We start from the raw sequence: 19,450 nt of genomic DNA, 5'->3' as shown, positions 1-19,450 counted from the left end.
GCACTGTAAGGGTTCTATGATTAGACTATGGCCGGAATTCCCTGACCTCGCCCCGTGGCTGGGGCTCTCTCACCTCGCCCCGTGGCTGGGGCTCTCCGACCTCGCCCCGTGGCTGGGGCTCTCCGACCCCCCCACCCTCCCCCGTGGCTGGGGCTCTCTGACCTCGCCCCGTGGCTGGGGCTCTCCGACACTCCCACCCTCCCCCGTGGCTGGGTCTCTCGACCTTGCCCATGGCTGGGGGTCTCCGGTTCAGCTGCTGTGAATGGAGTTTTGGCTGAGCGCCAAATTCTCCATTCTCGCTGGCAGTGGTGGCGGGGCTGGAGAATCCCAGCTGCGGGTGCGTACAAGATTGGAGAATTCCGCCCTAAATGGCCTTTGTGGCTGCTTTGCTATTCACACTAAGAAGATGGCTGATCATCAAACTCAACTCCACTCCAACTACCTGACCCTTTGATTCCCTTAGAGTCCAAACAGCTATCGTTCACTGCCTTTCAGTGACTGCACACCCACTGCCCTCTGACAATAGAAAATTCCAAAGATTCCGAGTGAAGAAATTCCTCCTTGTCTCAGTACAAGATGATCAACGCCTTATCTTGTATCAATGCCCCCAGTTCGAGTCCCCAGCCGGGGAAACACATCTCAACATCTACCAAGTCAGACTTTCTTATTCTCATACTCTAACCCCTTTGCAATAAAGGTCAACATTCCGCTTGCTTCCTAATTGTTTGTTGTGTGTGCATGCTCACTTCCTTCGTTTGCTGTACAAGGACTCTGAAATCCCGCTAACACCAATATTTTAAAAAATATTCTCTTGTTCCATTCTACCTCCCACATTTCCCCACATTATATTCTATCTTTTTTGATTTTGATTTGATTTATTATTGTCACATGTATTAGTGTACAGTGAAAAGTATTGTTTTTTGCACGCTTATACAGACAAAGTAATCTTGTCGACGCTCATAACCTGTATAACCTTTGCAGATTCTTTGGCCCAGACTGTTTTGGTGACTTGTTGGGAGGCACAGTGGCACTGCTGTCTCTAAGATGTACAGGTTAGACGGATTAGCCATGGTAAATGTGAGGGGTTACGGGGAAAGGACAAGGGAGAGGGCCTGGGTAAGATACTCTGTCAGAGAATCGGTGCAGACTCAATGGGCTGAATGGCCTCTTCTGCACTGCAGGGATTCTTTGAATATGCAATGTTAGTGTCAGACTGGTGAGCTCCGGGACTGGGAAAAGTGTCTGGAGGTTGCAATCATTTCTCTTTTACCCTTGGCTCTCCACCTCTCCTTAAATATATCTTTCTGTCAGTGACTCTTCCCCCGTTCCATATTCCTGCAACTTTCCTACCCCAGATCAATGATTTCTCAGTTCTCTTTCAATCTAATTTACGTTGTCCCTTTTCTGTTTTGTATTTCACATTTTTTTTTTGTTTCAATCCACTTTTAATCTTTGTTTGCATTTTAAACTGCTCCTGCTCAGCGCTGGGACGGCAGATACATTTATGCGCAGAACTAACTTCGTGGAATGACATTCCTAACTGTCGTTTAACGGTGGTGAGGCACTGCCACGAATCACTGGTGATTAACACAGGGATTGGCCCAGACACACCGATCCATCTGGCTTCACACCAGAGTACAGATGGTGGGGACACAATGGTGGCAAAAAGCAGCAAAGCAAACCCAGCTGGAGTCCTGGCTCCTGGCTTCTCTGTGACTCAGAAAATGTGTGGAGATGGGATCAAACTGATTTGCGATGTTCCAATATGTAAACAGGAGATTGTGAATAGCCTCACAGCAAGGATCATCAATCGATCAGGATCAGGCTAATCTGGACCACTGGCATTCTATCAACTTTCTGAAGGAGCTATTTACGTAAGAACCTAAGAACTCGGAGCAGGAGTAGGCCACCTAGCCCCTCGAGCCTGCTCCGCCATTCAATAAGATCATGGCTGATCTTTTTGTGGACTCAGCTCCACTTACCCGCCCGCTCACCATAACCCTTAATTCCTTTCCTGTTCAAAAATTTATCCATCCTTGCCTTAAAAACATTCAATGAGGTAGCCTCAACTGCTTCAGTGGGCAGGGAATTCCACAGATTCACAACCCTTTGTGTGAAGAAATTCCTCCTCAACTCAGTCCTAAATCTGCTTCCCCTTATTTTGAGGCTATGCCCCCTAGTTCTAGTTTCACCTGCCAGTGGAAACAACTTCCCTGCTTCTATCTTATCTATTCCCTTCATAATCTTATTTGTTTCTATAAGATCTCCCCTCATTCTTCTGAATTCCAATGAGTATAGCCCCAGTCTACTCAGTCTCTCCTCATAAGTCAACCCTCTCAACTCCAGAATCAACCTAGTGAATCTCCTCTTCACCCCCTCCAGTGCCAGTATATCCTTTCTCAAGTAAGGAGACCAAAACTGTACACAGTACTCCAGGTGTGGCCTCACCAGCACCTTATACAGCTGCAACATAACCTCGCTGTTTTTAAACTCCATTCCACTAGCAATGAAGGACAAAATTCCATTTACCTTCTTAATTACCTGCTGCACATGCAAACCAACTCCTTAAGATTCCTGCACAAGGATACCCAGGTCCCTCTGCACAGCAGCATGCTGCAATTTTTTACCATTTAAATAATAGTCCATTTTGCTGTTATTCCTACCAAAATGGATGACTTCACATTTACCACCATCTGCCAGACCCTCGCCCACTCACTTGGATTATCTATATCCCTTTGCAGACTTTCAGCGTCCTCTGCACACTTTGCTCTGCCACTCATCTTAGTGTCATCTGCGAATTTTGAAACACTACACTTGGTCCCCAACTCCAAATCATCTATGTAAATCGTAAACAATTGCAGTCCCAACACTGATCTCTGAGGCACACCACTAGTCACTGATCGCCAACCAGAGAAACACCCATTTACCCCCACTCTTTGCTTTCTGTTAGTTAACCAATCCTCTATCCATGCTAATACATTACCCGTAACACCGTGTACCTTTATCTTATGTAGCAGTCTTTGGTGCGGCACCTTGTCAAATGTCTTCTGGAAATCCAGATACACCACATCCACAGGTTCCCCATTGTCCACTGCACATGTAATGTTCTCAAAGAATTCCACCAAACTAGTCAAACATGACCTGCCCTTCATGAATCCATGCTGCGTCTTCCCAATGGGACAATTTATATCCAGATGTCTCGCTATTTCTTCCTTGATGATAGATTCAAGCATTTTCCCTGCTACAGAAGTTAAGCTAACCGGCCTATAGTTACCCGCCTTTTGTCTACCTCCTTTTTTAAACAGTGGCGTCACATTTGCAGTTTTCCAATCTGTAGGAACCACTCGAGTCCAGCAAATTTTGGTAAATTACCACTAGTGCATTTGCTATTTCTTTCGTCATCTCTTTTAGTGCCCTGGGATGCATTCCATCAGGACCAGGAGACTTGTCTACCTTTAGCCCCATTAACTTGCCCAACACTACCTCTTTCGTGATAACAATAGTTTCTAGGTTCTCTCCTGCCATAGCCTTCCTGTCATCAATTTTTGGCATGTTATTTGTGTCTTCCACTGTGAAGACCGACACAAAATACCTGTTCAATGTCTCAGCCATTTTCTCATTTCCAGTTATTACACCCCCCTTCTCGGTTTAGCCACTCTTTTTTTGTTTTATATATTTGTAGAAGCTTTTGCTATCTGTTTTTATATTCTGAACCAGTTTACTCTCATAATCCATCTTACCTTTCTTTATAGCTTTCTTCGTGGCTTTCTGTTGACCTTTAAAGATTTCCCAATCCTCGAGGTTCCCACTAATCTTTGCCACTTTGTATGCATTTTCTTTCAATTTGATACCCTCCTTTATTTCCTTTAGTCAATCCCAATACACCATTCTCTCCCCACAGTCCTGTAAATGTCTCCTGTCCCTCTACAGTTGCCCTTCAGAACCGAAACCCCATATCCTGGGACTATTTTGGTAAATTATTTTCTGGTGTTTATCAGTTTGCTGTTTGGAAGATCGGAGAAGTGAATGTGTGAGAGAATGGTGTTGGTTACATGTAAAGACTCACACTATCACGTAATCAGATACACAGTCGGGCAGACCCCTGCTCATGAGGGACATAATGCCCGTTTCCGGGAGAAATCTACACTGCAGAACTCAGGGGAAATTCACTCCAATATATCAAAGATTAAACATTTATTTCCAATTGTTTTCAAGATTTAAAAAAGTTGTGCTAAGATCCATTGCAACAACATTCTGTAGTTTCATAATCGTCACCGCAGAATGTTTCATAACATCCTCCAAACAAAGAACCATCTATTGAATAATGATTCCTCCACATGCTCGGTTAATAAAGATGCAGGTTCCAATGACGAATTTCAGAAGTTTATTTCAGAGTAAATGAGGAACAGTCAGTTCTGAACACATTGCCAATTCAGCGGGAGGTGTGGATTGTGGGGGAGCGGTGGGGGGGGGGGGGGGGGCCAGTAAATCAGACTTCCCTACAGTGAGACTTCCACAATACAGTCTCTCTCCCTGGAACAAAACTTCATCATAATCAGAGCAAAATGGGGATGTGGCATTCAATCAATCTGCACCCACGTGATGCAGCCTGATGCAATCGACTGACCCCAGTAAAAACCAGCTCCAAAAAATCAGCACCAAACATCGCTGTGCAGAGGAAATGAATTGTTCCAATCCTGGCTGGTCACTTCACTGGAAGTTGGAATAAGAATTCTGTTCCGAGGTGTTTCTATACAGGGATTCAGGCAGCCATTCCGTTTGGGTTATCTCTGGACACTGGGGAAGTGATTCTATATAGAGGTACCTCCTTTCATCAAAATCCCTCAGAAATGGTGAGGATTATATTAGTTAGACATTGACTCATCAGCAAAACAACACAGGAACCCTCATGGACAGAAAATCGGAATATTTATGGAGATTTAAAAGCTGGAACATGATCCTCATAGAAATCATAGAAACCCTACAGTACAGAAAGAGGCCATTCGGCCCATCGAGTCTGCACCGACCACAATCCCACCCAGGCCCTCCCCCCATATCCCTACATAGTTTACCCGCTAATCCCTCTAATCTACACATCCCAGGACACTAAGGGGCAATTTTAGCATGGCCAATCAACCTAACCCGCACATCCTGTAGGAGGAGCATTCATAATCAAACAGCTGGTTTACTATGTACCTCAGTGTAAGCAGGAGAGCACTTACCATTCTGCCAAGCAGCTTCTGGGAAGCAGTTAGCATCCCGGTGTCCTTCATACTACAGGCAACTTGAAAGATCAGTTTACGAAGCCCTTCCAGTCCATCAAGCGTTTTGCATGATATCTCACTGTGAGGCAGAGATACAACAAAGGTTATTGACTACATGGGATTGATGGAGTCTTGGGTGTAGAATCATAAAATCACACAACGCAGAAGAGACCCTTCGGCCCATCGAGTCTGCAGCAAAATGTGATGTGCAAGTTAGATTGATTGGCCAGGCTAAATTGCCCCTCAGTGTCCCACGACATATAGGTTAGGGGGATTAACGGGGTAAATAAGTGGGTTGCAGGGTTAGGGTCTGGGTGGGATGATCTGCTGGGGAGTTGGTGTAGACTCGATGGGCCGAATGGCCTGCTTCTGCTTCTTTGATTCTAAATCTTTGACCCATAACCCTGAATGTTATGATGTGCCAAGGGCTCATCCAGATATTTTTTTAAATGATGTGAGGCAACCCACCTCTATCACCCTCGTAGGCAGCACATTCCAGACCGTCACCACCCTCTGGGTAAATGAGTTTTTCCTCATCCCCCATAAATCTCCTGCCCCTCACCTTGAACTTGTGTCCTCATGTGACTGACCCTTCAACTAAGGGGAACAGCTGCTCCTTATCCACTCTGTCCATGTTCCTCGTAATCTTATACATCTCGATCAGCTCACCCCTCAGTCTTCTCTGCTCCAACAAAAGCAACCCAAGCCTACCCAACCTCTCTTCATAACTTAAATGTTCCATCCCTGGCAGTACCCTGGTCAATCTTCTCTGCACCCTCTCCAGTGCAATGACATCCTTCCTATAATGTGGCGATCAGCACTGCACACAGTACCCTAGCTGTGGCTGCAAAAGTATCAGCAATATCTTCCTCAGAGAGATGGAGTGATGGATATCACACTCGGGGAGATGGAGTGATGGATATCACACTTGGGGAGATGGAGTGATGGATAACTCACTCGGGGAGATGGAGTGATGGATAACTCACTCGGGGAGATGGAGTGATGGATAACTCACTCGGGGAGATGGAGCGATGGATAACTCACTTGGGGAGATGGAGTGATGGATAACTCACTCGGGAAAAGATGGAGTGATGGATATCACACTCAGGGAGAGATGGAGTGATGGATATCACACTTGGGGAGATGGAGCGATGGATAACTCACTCGGGAAGAGATGGAGCGATGGATAACTCACTCGGGGAGATGGAGTGACGGATATCACACTCGGGGAGATGGAGTGACGGATATCACACTCGGGGAGATGGAGTGACGGATATCACACTCGGGGAGATGGAGTGACGGATATCACACTCGGGGAGATGGAGTGACGGATATCACACTCGGGGAGATGGAGTGACGGATATCACACTCGGGGAGATGGAGTGACGGATATCACACTCGGGGAGATGGAGTGACGGATATCACACTCGGGGAGATGGAGTGACGGATATCACACTCGGGGAGATGGAGTGACGGATATCACACTCGGGGAGATGGAGTGACGGATATCACACTCGGGGAGATGGAGTGACGGATATCACACTCGGGGAGATGGAGTGACGGATATCACACTCGGGGAGATGGAGTGACGGATATCACACGGGGAGATGGAGTGACGGATATCACACTCGGGGAGATGGAGTGACGGATATCACACTCGGGGAGATGGAGTGACGGATATCACACTCGGGGAGATGGAGTGACGGATATCACACTCGGGGAGATGGAGTGATGGATATCACACTCGGGGAGATGGAGTGATGGATATCACACTCGGGGAGATGGAGTGATGGATATCACACTCGGGGAGATGGAGTGATGGATATCACACTCGGGGAGATGGAGTGATGGATATCACACTCGGGGAGATGGAGTGATGGATATCACACTCGGGGAGATGGAGTGATGGATATCACACTCGGGGAGATGGAGTGATGGATATCAAACTCGGGGAGATGGAGTGATGGATATCACACTCGGGGAGATGGAGTGATGGATATCACACTCGGGGAGATGGAGTGATGGATATCACACTCGGGGAGATGGAGTGATGGATATCACACTCGGGGAGATGGAGTGATGGATATCACACTCGGGGAGATGGAGTGATGGATATCACACTCGGGGAGATGGAGTGATGGATATCACACTCGGGGAGATGGAGTGATGGATATCACACTCGGGGAGATGGAGTGATGGATATCACACTCGGGGAGATGGAGTGATGGATATCACACTTGGGGAGATGGAGTGAGGGATATCACACTCGGGGAGATGGAGTGAGGGATATCACACTCGGGGAGATGGAGTGAGGGATATCACACTCGGGGAGATGGAGTGATGGATATCACACTCGGGGAGATGGAGAGATGGAGGTCAAGCAGAGGGCAGCAGAGCGGCGATGCTGATTGGCTGTTGCGGGGAAGATTTGCATTGGCGCAGTCACTGCTTCCAGAAGATGGGACTTCAGGACATTGAGGCCCTGGTCAAGAAGAAGGAGGAGGCACATGACATGCATAGGCAGCTGGGATCAAGTGGATCCCTTGAAGAATATAGAGGGTGTAGGAGCAGAGGTAAGAGAGAAATCAGTAGCTCAAAAAGGGGACATGAGATTGCTTTGGCAGATAAGGCAAAGGAGAATCCAAAGAGCTTCTACAAATACATAAAGAGCAAAAGAGTAGCTAGGTAGAGAGTAGGGTCTCATGAGGATTAATAAGGTCATCCACAAGAGATGGGTGAGATCCGAACTGAATATTTCTCATCAGTATTTACTGTTAAGAAAGGCATGGATGTTAGGGAACTTGGGGAAATAAATAGTGATGTCTTGAGGAGTGTACATATTACAGAGAAGGAGGTGCTGGAAGTCTTAAAGCGCATCAAGGTAGATAAATCCCCAGGACCTGATGAAGTATATCCCAGGACCTTGTGGGAGGCTAGGGAGGAAATTGCGGCTCCCCTAGCAGAGATAATTGAATAATCACGCCATCATATATTTCATGGCTCCTTCTGTCTCCACAGGAGAAGACCGACAATAACATCCATGAGAGGGTGAAGACAGGGGGTGGTGAGCCAGACCTCCAGGTCCTCACACTCTGAGGAGTGGGCGCTGGAGCTGTCAAGGGAAGGGGAGATGCAAGCTGTCAGCGACAGCATGGTCGGGCTGCCGTCAAGACGTGAACACCCATCATTCCTCCACTCACTTTGAGGAAACTTCTTGGGGACACGAGTTTCGGGTACAAAGGGCAAGGTTTAAAGGAGATGTACGAGGCATGTTTATTTGCACAGAGAGGGTAGTGGGTGCCTGAAACTCTCTGCCGGGGGAGTTCACGGATGCAGATACGATACTGACATTTAAGGGGCATCTCTACAGCTATGTGCATGGGATGGGAATAGAGGCATATGGTCCCTGGAAGGGTAGGGGGTTACAAATCAGATGGGCAGCCTGGTTGCTACAGGCTTGGAGGGCTGAAGGGCCTGTTCCCGTGATATAATTTTCTTGGTTCTTTGTTCTATGTTCAATGGAGACATGTGAATCACGTGTTTGGCACCCTGGGTTCCTCTCCTCCCTTGCACTTAACCTTGTGTCCCATGTTGCAGGGACAGATCCAGACACCCCGGGGCCTTCTAGACTGCAGGCCCCGGCTACAGCTCCCACCCATCCTGTTCCAGACAGCTCGAAGAGTCCTCGGAGGATATGGGTGAAGGGACCTGCGGGTCACTCTCTGGTGAGCACGACACATCTGCTGATGTATATCGGGTGGAGGAGGGAACGTCCGAGGCCTCTGGCATGTGGGGGCCTGCCGGAGGCGAGGACTCAGCTGGTCCCAGGCTACATGCTGATCCTCCGAGATCACTTCTCCCTCAGCTGCTGGAGATGCAGCAACAGAGCCAGGGAATGCAGGAGGGGCGGACGGCAACACTGGACCAACTGCGAAGCTGTTGGGAGGAGTCATAGAAATCATAGAAACCCTACAGTGCAGAAGGAGGCCATTCGGCCCATCGAGTCTGCACCGACCACAATCCCACCCAGGCCCTACCCCCACATATTTACCCGCTAATGCCTCTAACCTACGCATCTCAGGGGCAATTTTAACCTGGCCAATCAACCTAACCCGCACATCTTTGGACTGTGGGAGGAAACCGGAGCACCCGGAGGAAACCCACGCAAACACGAGGAGAATGTGCAAACTCCACACAGACAGTGACCCAAGCCGGGAATCGAACTCGGGACCCTGGAGCTGTGAAGCAGCAGTGCTAACCACTGTGCTACCGTGCCGTACCGAGTCCCAGGCCGAAATTGCAAGGGTGGCATCTGCAGTGGAAAGCCTGGGGCGGGGAATCTTCACCGTGAGTGGCAGACTCCAAGTGATGGCTGAGTCACAGCAGGCCACAGCTGAGGGACTGAACAGACTTGTAGGAGACCCAGCGGGACAACGCTGAGAGGGCTATGGCTGCGGCCATTGAGAGGTAGCCCCCGACTCAAGTGGCTATCATAGAGGGCTCGATCACCATGGGTAGGAAGCAGGTGGTCCTTCAGGACTGGCAGTGCCAGGTGACACTGGAGCTTCTGGAGCTCACTGCAGAAGCACCGCCATCCCATGAAGGGACCCAGAGGCCCACAGGAACCCCAAGGGAGGAGGAAGGGCTCGAGCCCATGCCGGGGCCTTCCAGCCAGGAGACTTTGGCTGTGGCTACACCATCTGACTCCCCCCCCCCCCCCCCCCCCTCCCCCTTCCTGACACCGGGGCATCTCAGGGGCAGCGGGATGAAGAGGGTGTCATGGAAACATCCCAGATACCTGGAAGCAGGCCAGAGCCCTCAAGGTCCAGGGCCTCCAGAGGACGCCTGCCACACGCATCACAGGCCACAGGGCATGGAAGGCAGCTGGCTTCCTTCACCTCCGATGTACATTCTGGGGAGTCACTGAGATGTAGTGGTTGGCCAGGTAAGGTTATGAAGTCGTCGTTGCACTGAGATGGTGCGGGTGAAGGGCTGCACTAGTTAGATAGATCTTTAAGCACCTTAATGTTTTCTGTTCGCAAGTTTTTATGTTAGAACGCCTTATTTAAACATCTTTATTGCAATTAAATGTTTTTCCCACCTATGACTAATTTGTCTCAGATTTGTCTCGAATAGGAATCCTCTTCCATTGATGATCGCCGGAGGGATGCTTCATGTTGATGTCAGTTGGGGAGCCCCTCAATGCTGTGTCACTGAGAAAAGGAAGCCATTGGTTCCCGAGAACCCACGAGCGATTCCCTCCCATCCCCCACCCCACCCGCCCCGGGGCCCTGTATGCAGGCTTCAGATCCCTTACCCACGACACAGACGTGGGCCCAGGTGCCAGCGTGCATGCGGAGCTCATGTAGGAGACAGACTAGTTTGCACCAGGGCATCATCATAATGGTGCTTAATGAGTCGTCATCACCCTCCTGCCTGCCAAAAAACTTGCTAACACAGAATACCCAGGCCCACCACTCTGGTGTGACAATGTTGCAGGATATAAAAGGAATTGCCGGGGGGGGGGGGGGGGGGGGGGCATGGAACCCACAGACACAAACCCCTAGTGAGTGAACCGCCTGGTGATCAGGGCCTCCCTTGCCACCCTCGCAAGCCTCATTTGGGCTGCCAGCCCTCCAGCGCCTGGTTGGTCTTCCTCAGCATGCTCTTCCTCACCTTCCTTCTCCTCCTCCTCCTCCTGCTGGTCATCCTCCCCAGTGAAGCCCGGCTGTTGAGCCTCCACATCTTCCTCCCCCTCCAATAGGTCACCTCTCTGTAGAGCCAGATTGTGCAAGGCACAGCACACAACCACAATGCAGGAAGTCATCACTGGGCTGTATTGTAGGGTCCCACCAGATTGGTCCAGGCAATGGAATCGCATTTTGAGTCGCCCAATGCACCTCTCCACTATTGCGCGGGTGGCAACATGAGCCTCATTATAGTGGGTCTCCGCCTCAGATGATGCCAGGGTCAAGGACGTCTCTGAGCGGTTGCAGGACTTTCTTAAGGGGGAGGGTGAGCAGCCAGAGGTCGTTGTACGTAATGGTACCAATGACATAGGTAGGAAAAGGGATGAGGTCCTGAAGTGTGAATATAGCGAGTTAGGCAGAAGGCTAAAGTGCAGGACCTCGAAGGTAGTAATTTCTGGACTACTACTGGTGCCACGTACTAGTGAGAGTATGAATAGGAGGATTAGGCAGATGAATGCGTGGCTTGAGAGATGGTGCAGGGGGCAGGGATTTAGATTTTTGGATCACTGGGATCTTTTCTGGGGCAGGGGTGACCTGTTCAAGAGGGATGGGTGACACCTGAACTGGAAGGGGACTAACATCCTGGCGGGGAGATTTGCTAGAGCCACTTGGGAGGGTTCAAACAAGTTTGGCAGGGGGGTGGGATCCAAAGCAGTAGGGAGACAGAAGAGAAGGTGGAGGACAGCATGGAAGTTAAGGAGAGCACATTAAGTAGTAAAGGCAGTGTCAGTAATCCTAGTACCAGACAGACCAGGCAAAAGCAGGACAGAGAGCAAGGGAAGTCCAGATTAAACTGCATTTATTTCAATGCAAGAGGCCTGACGGGCAAGGCAGATGAACTCAGGGCATGGATGGGAACATGGGACTGGGATATTGTAGCAATTACAGAAACATTGCTAAGGGAGGGACAGGACTGGCAGCTCAATGTTCCAGGGTACAGATGCTATAGGAAAGATAGAACAGGAGGGAAGAGAGGAGGGGGAGTTGCACTTTTGATTAGGGAAAACATCACAGCCGTACTGAGAGGGGATATATCCAAGGGTTCAGCCACTGTCTATTTGGGTAGAACTGAGAAATGAGGGGGAAATCACTTTGATAGGGTTGTACTATCGCCCCCAAATAGTCAGCAGGAAATTGAGGAGCAAATATGTAAGGAGATTACAGATAGCTCCAAGAAAAATAGGGTGGTAATAGTCGGGGATTTTAACTTTCTCAACATTGACTGGGACAGCCATAGTGTTAGAGGGTTGGATGGAGAGAAATTTGTTGAGTGTATTCAGGAGGAATTTCTCATTCAGTATGTGGATGGCCCGACGAGAGAGGGGGCAAAACTTGACCTCCTCTTGGGAAATAAGGAAGGGCAGGTGACAGAAGTGTTAGTGAGGGATCACTTTGGGACCAGTGACCATAATTCTATTAGTTTTAAGATAGCTATGGAGAATGGTAGGTCTGACTCAAAAGTTAAAATTCTAAATTGGGGCAAGGCCAGTTTTGATGGTATCAGGCAGAAACTTTCAAAAGTTAATTTGGGGTGTCTGTGGGAAGGTAAAGGGACGCTTGGTAAGTGGGAGCTTTCAAAAGTGTGTTAACCAGGGTACAGGGTAAGCACATTCCTCTTAGAGTGAAGGGCAAGGCTGGCAGAAGTAGGGAACCCTGGATGACTTGGGATATTGACGTCCTGGTCAAGAAGAAGGAGGCATATGACATGCAGAGGCAGCTGGGATCAAATGACTCCCTTGAAGAGTATAGGGGGTATAGCAGTAGAATTAAGAGAGAAATCAGGAGGGCAAAAAGGTGACACGAGATTGCTTTGGCAGATAAGGCGAAGGAGAATCCAAAGAGCTTCTACAAATACATAAAGGGCAAAAGAGTAATTAGGGAGAGAGTAGGGCCTCTTCAGGATCAACAAGGTCATCTATGTGCGGATCCACAAGAGATGGGTGAGATCCTAAATGAATATTTCTCATCAGTATTTACTGTTGAGAAAAGGAATGATGTTAGGGAACTTGGGGAAACAAATAGGGATGCCTTGAGGAGTGTACATATTACAGAGGAGGTGCTGCAAGTCTTAAAGCGCATCAAGATAGATAAATCCCCGGGACCTGATGAGGTATATCCCAGGATATTGTGGGAGGCTAGGGAGGAAATTGCGGGTCCCCTAGCAGAGATATTTGAATCATCGATAGTCACGGGTGAGGTGCCTGAAGATTGGAGAGTGGCAAATGTTGTGTCTTTGTTTAAAAAGAACTGCAGAGAAAAGCCTGGGAACCACAGGCCAGTGAGCCTCACATTTGTGGTGGGTAAGTTGTTGGAAGGTATTTTAAGTGACAGGATCTAGGGGCATTTAGAGACGCAAGTACTGATTAGGGCCAGTCAGCATGGCTTTGTGAGTGGAAAATCATGTCTCACAAATTTGATTGAGTTCTTTGATGGGGTAACCAAGAAGGTAGATCAGGGCAGTGCAGTTGATGTTGTCGACATGGACTTTAGCAAGGCCATTGATAAGGTACCGCATGGTAGGTTGTTGCATAAGGTTAAATCTCACGGGATCCAGGGTGAGGTGGCTAAATGGATACAAAATTGGCTCCTTGACAGAAGCCAGAGGGTGGTTGTAGAGAGATAGAACATAGAACATAGAACAGTACAGCACAGAACAGGCCTTCGGCCCACGATGTTGTGCCGAGCTTTATCTGAAACCAAGATCAAGCTATCCCACTCCCTATCAACCTGGTGTGCTCCATGTGCCTATCCAATAACCGCTTAAATGTTCCTAAAGTGTCTGACTCCACTATCACTGCAGGCAGTCCATTCCACACCCCAACCACTCTCTGCGTAAAGAACCTACCTCTGATATCCTTCCTATATCTCCCACCACGAACCCTATAGTTATGCCCCCTTGTTATAGCCCCATCCACCCGAGGAACTAGTCTTTGAACGTTCACTCTATCTATCCCCTTCATCATTTTATAAACCTCTATTAAGTCTCCCCTCAGCCTCCTCCGCTCCAGAGAGAACAGCCCTAGCTCCCTCAACCTTTCCTCATAAGACCTACCCTCCAAACCAGGCAGCATCCTGGCAAATCTCCTCTGCACTCTTTCCAGCGCTTCCACATCCTTCTTATAGTGAGGTGACCAGAACTGCACACAATATTCCAAATGTGGTCTCACCAAGGTCCTGTACAGTTGCAGCATAACCCCACGGCTCTTAAACTCAAACCCCCTGTTAATAAAAGCTAACACACTATAGGCCTTCTTCACAGCTCTATCCACTTGAGTGGCAACCTTTAGAGATCTGTGGATATGGACCCCAAGATCTCTCTGTTCCTCCACAGTCTTCAGAACCCTACCTTTGACCCTGTAATCCACATTTAAATTAGTCCTACCAAAATGAATCACCTCACATTTATCAGGGTTAAACTCCATTTGCCATTTTTCAGCCCAGCTTTGCATCCTATCTATGTCGCTTTGCAGCCTACAACAGCCCTCCACCTCATCCACTACTCCACCAATCTTGGTGTCATCAGCAAATTTACTGATCCACCCTTCAGCCCCCTCCTCTAAGTCATTAATAAAAATCACAAAGAGCAGAGGACCAAGCATTGATCCCTGTGGCACTCTGCTAGCAACCTGCCTCCAATCCGAAAATTTTCCATCCACCACCACCCTCCGTCTTCGATCAGACAGCCAGTTACCTATCCAATCGGCCAACTTCCCTTCTATCCCACACCTCCTCACTTTCATCATAAGCCGACCATGGGGGACCTTATCAAACGCCTTACTAAAATCCATGTATATGACATCAACTGCCCTACCTTCATCAACACACTTAGTTACCTCCTCAAAAAATTCTATCAAATGTTTTTCAAACTGGAGGCATGTGACCAGCGGTGTGCCTCAGGGATCAGTGCTGGGTCCACTGTTATTTGTCATCTATATTAATGATTTGGATGAGAATATAGGAGGCATGGTTAGTAAGTTTGCAGATCTCACCAAGATTGGTGGCATAATGTACAGTGAAGAAGGTTATCTCGGATTGCAACGGGATCTTGATCAATTGGGCCAGTGACGAGTGACAGATATAGTTTAATTTAGATAAATGTGAGACGATGCATTTTGGTAGATTTAACCAGGGCAGGACTTACTCAGTTAATGGTAGGGTTTTGGGGAGAGTTACAGATCAAAGAGATCTAGGGGTACAGGTCATAGCTCCTTGAAAGTGGAGTCACAGATGGACGGAGTGGTGAAGAAGGCATTCAGCATGCTTGGTTTCATTGGTCAGAACATTGAATACAGGAGTTGGGACGCCTTGTTGAAGTCGTACAAGACATTGGTAAGGCCACACTTGGAATACTCTGTACAGTTCTGGTCACCCTATTATAGAAAATATATTACTAAACAAGAAAGAGTGCAGAAGAGATTTACTAGGATGCTACCGGGACGTGATGGTTTGAGATATAAGGAGAAGCTGGGTAGACTGCGACGTTTTTCTCTGGAGCATAGAAGGCTGAGGTCTTATAGAGGTCTATAAAATAATGAGGGGCACAGATCAGCTAGATAGTCAATATCTTTTCCCAATGGTAGGGGAGTCTAAAACTAGAGGGCATAGGTTTAAGGTGAGAGAGGAGAGATACAAAAGTGTCCAGAGGGGCAATTTTTTCACACAGAGGGTGGTGAGTGTCTGGAACAAGCTGCCAGAGGTAGTAGTAGAGGCGGGTACAATTTTGTCTTTTAAAAAGCGTTTAGACAGTTACATGGGTACGATGGGTATAGAGGGATATGGGCCAAATGCAGGCAATTGGGACTAGCTTCAGTGTTTAAAAACAAAGGGCGGCATGGACAAGTTGGGCCGAAGGGCCTGTTTCCATGCTGTAAACCTCATTGACTCTAGACAGGTCTCCGCACGGTTGTCATCAGCCATGTCCAACGTGGGTAACCCATATTACCCACAAGCCACCACCGCAGCCTGGGCTCCTCCTCAGATGCCTCTGGGATGTCCGAGCTCCTGACAATGAAACTGTCCTGCACACTACCTGGATGTCTTGCGCAGACATACATAATGTTCATGTTATGGTCGCACACGAGTTGACCATTCAGGGAATGGTACCCCTTCCTGTTGATGAATCTCTGCAGATTCTATAGGTGGGCCTTGAGGGTGCGTGTAATCGACGGCCCCCTGAATGTTAGGAATCCCCGCAATGTCTGTGAACTCTGCAGCCTAGGCTTCCTGATGGGCCTGGACCAGGTTGAATTTGATGTACTGCCCAGCCCGGACACACAGGGCTTCTGTGACCTGCTTGATACAGGTGTGCACGGCTGATTGGGAGATGCCACAGACGTCTCCGCTAGGGGTCTGGAAGGATCCAGTCGCATAAAAGTTCAGAGCAGCCGTCAATTTGACAGCCACTGAGAGTGGGTGCGCCCCCGCCCCGAGGTGCCAGGTCCTGCAACAGGGGCACAGGTGTTGCACTGTCTCCTTTCGGAGACGGAGACGTCGGGACACATGGTGTCCGACATCTGTTCAAATGACACTCGTGCACGGAACTGCCGGGGTCTCTGCTTGCTCCTTCTCCTGTGCCCCCCCTCTGGGTGAATGGTGGCCACCTCCTGCCTCTGGTGGTCATCTCCCTCTACTCCTGCGAGTGGTAAGGCCCGGGCCTCCTGTGCCCACAAATCTTCCTCCAGCTCCCCCTCCTCAGCTCCAGCAGCAACCAAAAGAACAGCAAGATCGATTGGTTGCATCGCAAAAGCCATCTCATCACTGTGAAGGTCGGGGGGGAGGAGCACGTGTAGAGGTTAAGGAATGTTGCTTGCCCCTTGTGTCATCAACAGTCACAGGCCCCCCCCAATTGCCCCAGCCACATGCTCCCCACAATCACAGATCCTTGCAAAGTTGAGAGGCTGCAGCAGTGCAATTTGCAAGGGCTTTGCGCACATCCTTCAGCTGGAAGTGAGCTGAGTGCACTAGGACCCAGCAGCACCGCAAGACCCGAGGTCAGTGCTGAGACCCGGGTCCGTGCTGCAAGTCAGACATCGGAGATCTTGCTGAGCAACAGCTCCCCCATCCCCACCACACACTCACAGAGCTCCCACTGACCCGAGACAGAAAATGGCCACAACAAAAGGACATCAGTGAGCAGCAGAGAGCTGTCGGATGCTATACACTTACCTCCTCACTAACCCTCACTGATGGAACGCCCGAATTGGACTTTCATGGAGCATGTCTGTTTTGCACTGATTCTGGATTGGCGAACGCCGTGGTAAAGAGGGAAGTGCAGCCCATTAATTCAATTTAAATGCATTCAAATGCATTTAAATGGCCGTCGCGTCCATTTCGGGCGCGGTCCCGATCCCGGCCATTTTCGGGCCTTGGTAAAGGGGGAACCGGCGCGGAGGGGGAGGGCGTAGATCTTCTCACGCCCGACTTTACCAAGTTTTCGTGCCCGAAAACAAGCGCAACTTGACGGTAAAATCGGGCCCTATATCTCACTCGGAGAGATGGAGTGATGGATATTTCATTCAAGTGGATTGGTAATGGTAAATTGTTCCGAGTGCCCAAAGATGTGTAGGTTAGTTGGATTGTCCATGGTAAATGCTCAGGGTCATGGGGATAGGTCTGAGGGGTTGGGCCTGGGCCTGAGTGAAGAGTTGGTGCAGACGTGAAGGGCCGTATGGCTTCTTTCTGCACTGTAGAAATTCCATGGTTCTTTAGATGGGATTATGGAGATAGAAGCAAGCCATTTCCACTAGATGAGTGCCATAGGTTCAAGATCGGTAAGAGATTTGAAACCAAAGGCAGGAGACATCTTGTCAGTCTGAGAAGGTGAGTGAGTCAGAAACTATGTCAATATTGGAAAGGCGGATGAAGATAATGAGGATGAAAGGACAAGGACCTTAAATATTATTGGAACAATTTACTTACGTGGGAGAAACACCAACATGGAGTGGTGAGCCCGAATGGCCTGTTTCCATTCTATGTTTTCACTTTGTGATCACATTATTGTATTTATCAGTATTTTCAGTGCCCACTGTCTCAGTGACGTCTCTATACTTGTGTAATACACTGTGCTTTTAAAATTCAACATTAGAACTAGTTTTACACCATTTCTTACTTTGGAAATATTATTAAAGGTCGATCCCAATTAAAGCAATGGAGGATTTTTATTTCAGCTGCCTGCATGAATCGTACACAACATCACTACTAGTTGATCAGAGACAAGGATCTCCAACAGAACCTTCTGCTCCATGCTGATCGCCAAATACACTCACAGCTGCCACACATACAACTGGGGTGGGGACCCAGGATCAGACATACTGAACCTTTGTTAGGGTCAGGGTTGAATACATGGTTAGGGTTAGGACTAGGTTTAGGGTTGAATATATTGTTAGATTTAGGTAAGGTTTAGGGTTGAATCTATTGTCTGGTGCAATGAGGGGGTTCAATTTCGTGTTGAGGCCTAGACTGCGAGAATCTGATGTTGAATTCTGTGGAAAAGTTGCATAGGGTTTTGAACTCCAAAGCACTGATATCCTTCACTTTGCCAAAGTGAAAATACACCAAAAACAACAACTCGACAATCACTGAAATCACACAAGGACAACAGTTGGCTACAGGTCCAGAACCAGTAACAGCAACAGGAATCCTGACACTGGCAAACATTTACAACCTCTGTATTTACACATCTCTACTTACTGCTTCTCAACAGCATCAGGAGAAGGCAACATCTGGAATGGAAAAACATTGAAGATTACACAGCTGACCAAAATCAAACTCCTTGAATGGACACTCACTGTAAATTCCGGCAGCTGATGTCAGGATAGCCAGTCGCTCGGGGGCCAGATGGAGAGCGACACAGCGCCAAGACGTAGGCTCGGAGTGTCGCAATTCTCTCTGTGCGGAACTTTGTGTCAATTAAATCCAGGTGGGTTCCAACAACAATCACTGTAGCATTTGGAGATTTCGCCTGAAACAAAACACAACAAAAAATCTTTGCAAACCCACTTCCGATTCAATTGGTTCATTTTTTGTATTTATTAAACAATATTTCCCAGAAAGATGAAAAAGCAAAAATCCATATGTAAAAAGATCATGTGGAATTAAAAGAGAGGGAGCAAGACAGAGATCGGGAAGCAGAGGGAAGGGGGATACGAGGATGGGGGGAGAGCGGGAGGAAGAGAGAGGGGAGTGAGAGGCAGAGGGAGAGAAAAAGAGAGGGAGAGAGAAAGGGGGTGAGAGAGAGTGAGTGAGAGGGAGAGAAAGATAGGGAGACAGAAAGAGAAAGAATGGAGAGAGGGAGGAGGGAATGAGGAGGAAGAGAGAGAGAGAGATAAGGGGAAAAGTGAAGGGGGGAAGAAAGAGAGAGGAGTACAGAGAGAGGGGAAGAGTGGGAGAAAGAAAGATGTGGAGGGAGGGGAAGGAGAGGGAGAGAGAAAGACAGGG

The 19,450-nt window shown here is 48.5% G+C and overlaps 1 protein-coding gene across 1 annotated transcript in view; it reads right to left on the bottom strand.

The window, feature by feature from the left end:
* lrrk1 (leucine-rich repeat kinase 1) overlaps positions 1-19,450 on the bottom strand; it is a 207,451-nt gene that overhangs the window by 76,089 nt on the left and 111,912 nt on the right. The window contains exons 17-18 of the mRNA XM_078241595.1: positions 18,802-18,974; positions 5,223-5,343 (exon numbers count right to left, since the gene is read on the bottom strand). Of these exons, the coding sequence (XP_078097721.1) occupies positions 5,223-5,343; positions 18,802-18,974 (294 nt within the window). The remainder of the gene's footprint in view (positions 1-5,222; positions 5,344-18,801; positions 18,975-19,450) is intronic.

This window comes from Mustelus asterias, chromosome 24 (genome assembly GCF_964213995.1).
Source record: "Mustelus asterias chromosome 24, sMusAst1.hap1.1, whole genome shotgun sequence".
NCBI lineage: Eukaryota > Metazoa > Chordata > Chondrichthyes > Carcharhiniformes > Triakidae > Mustelus > Mustelus asterias.
This window is presented reverse-complemented; position numbering and strand designations above follow the sequence as displayed.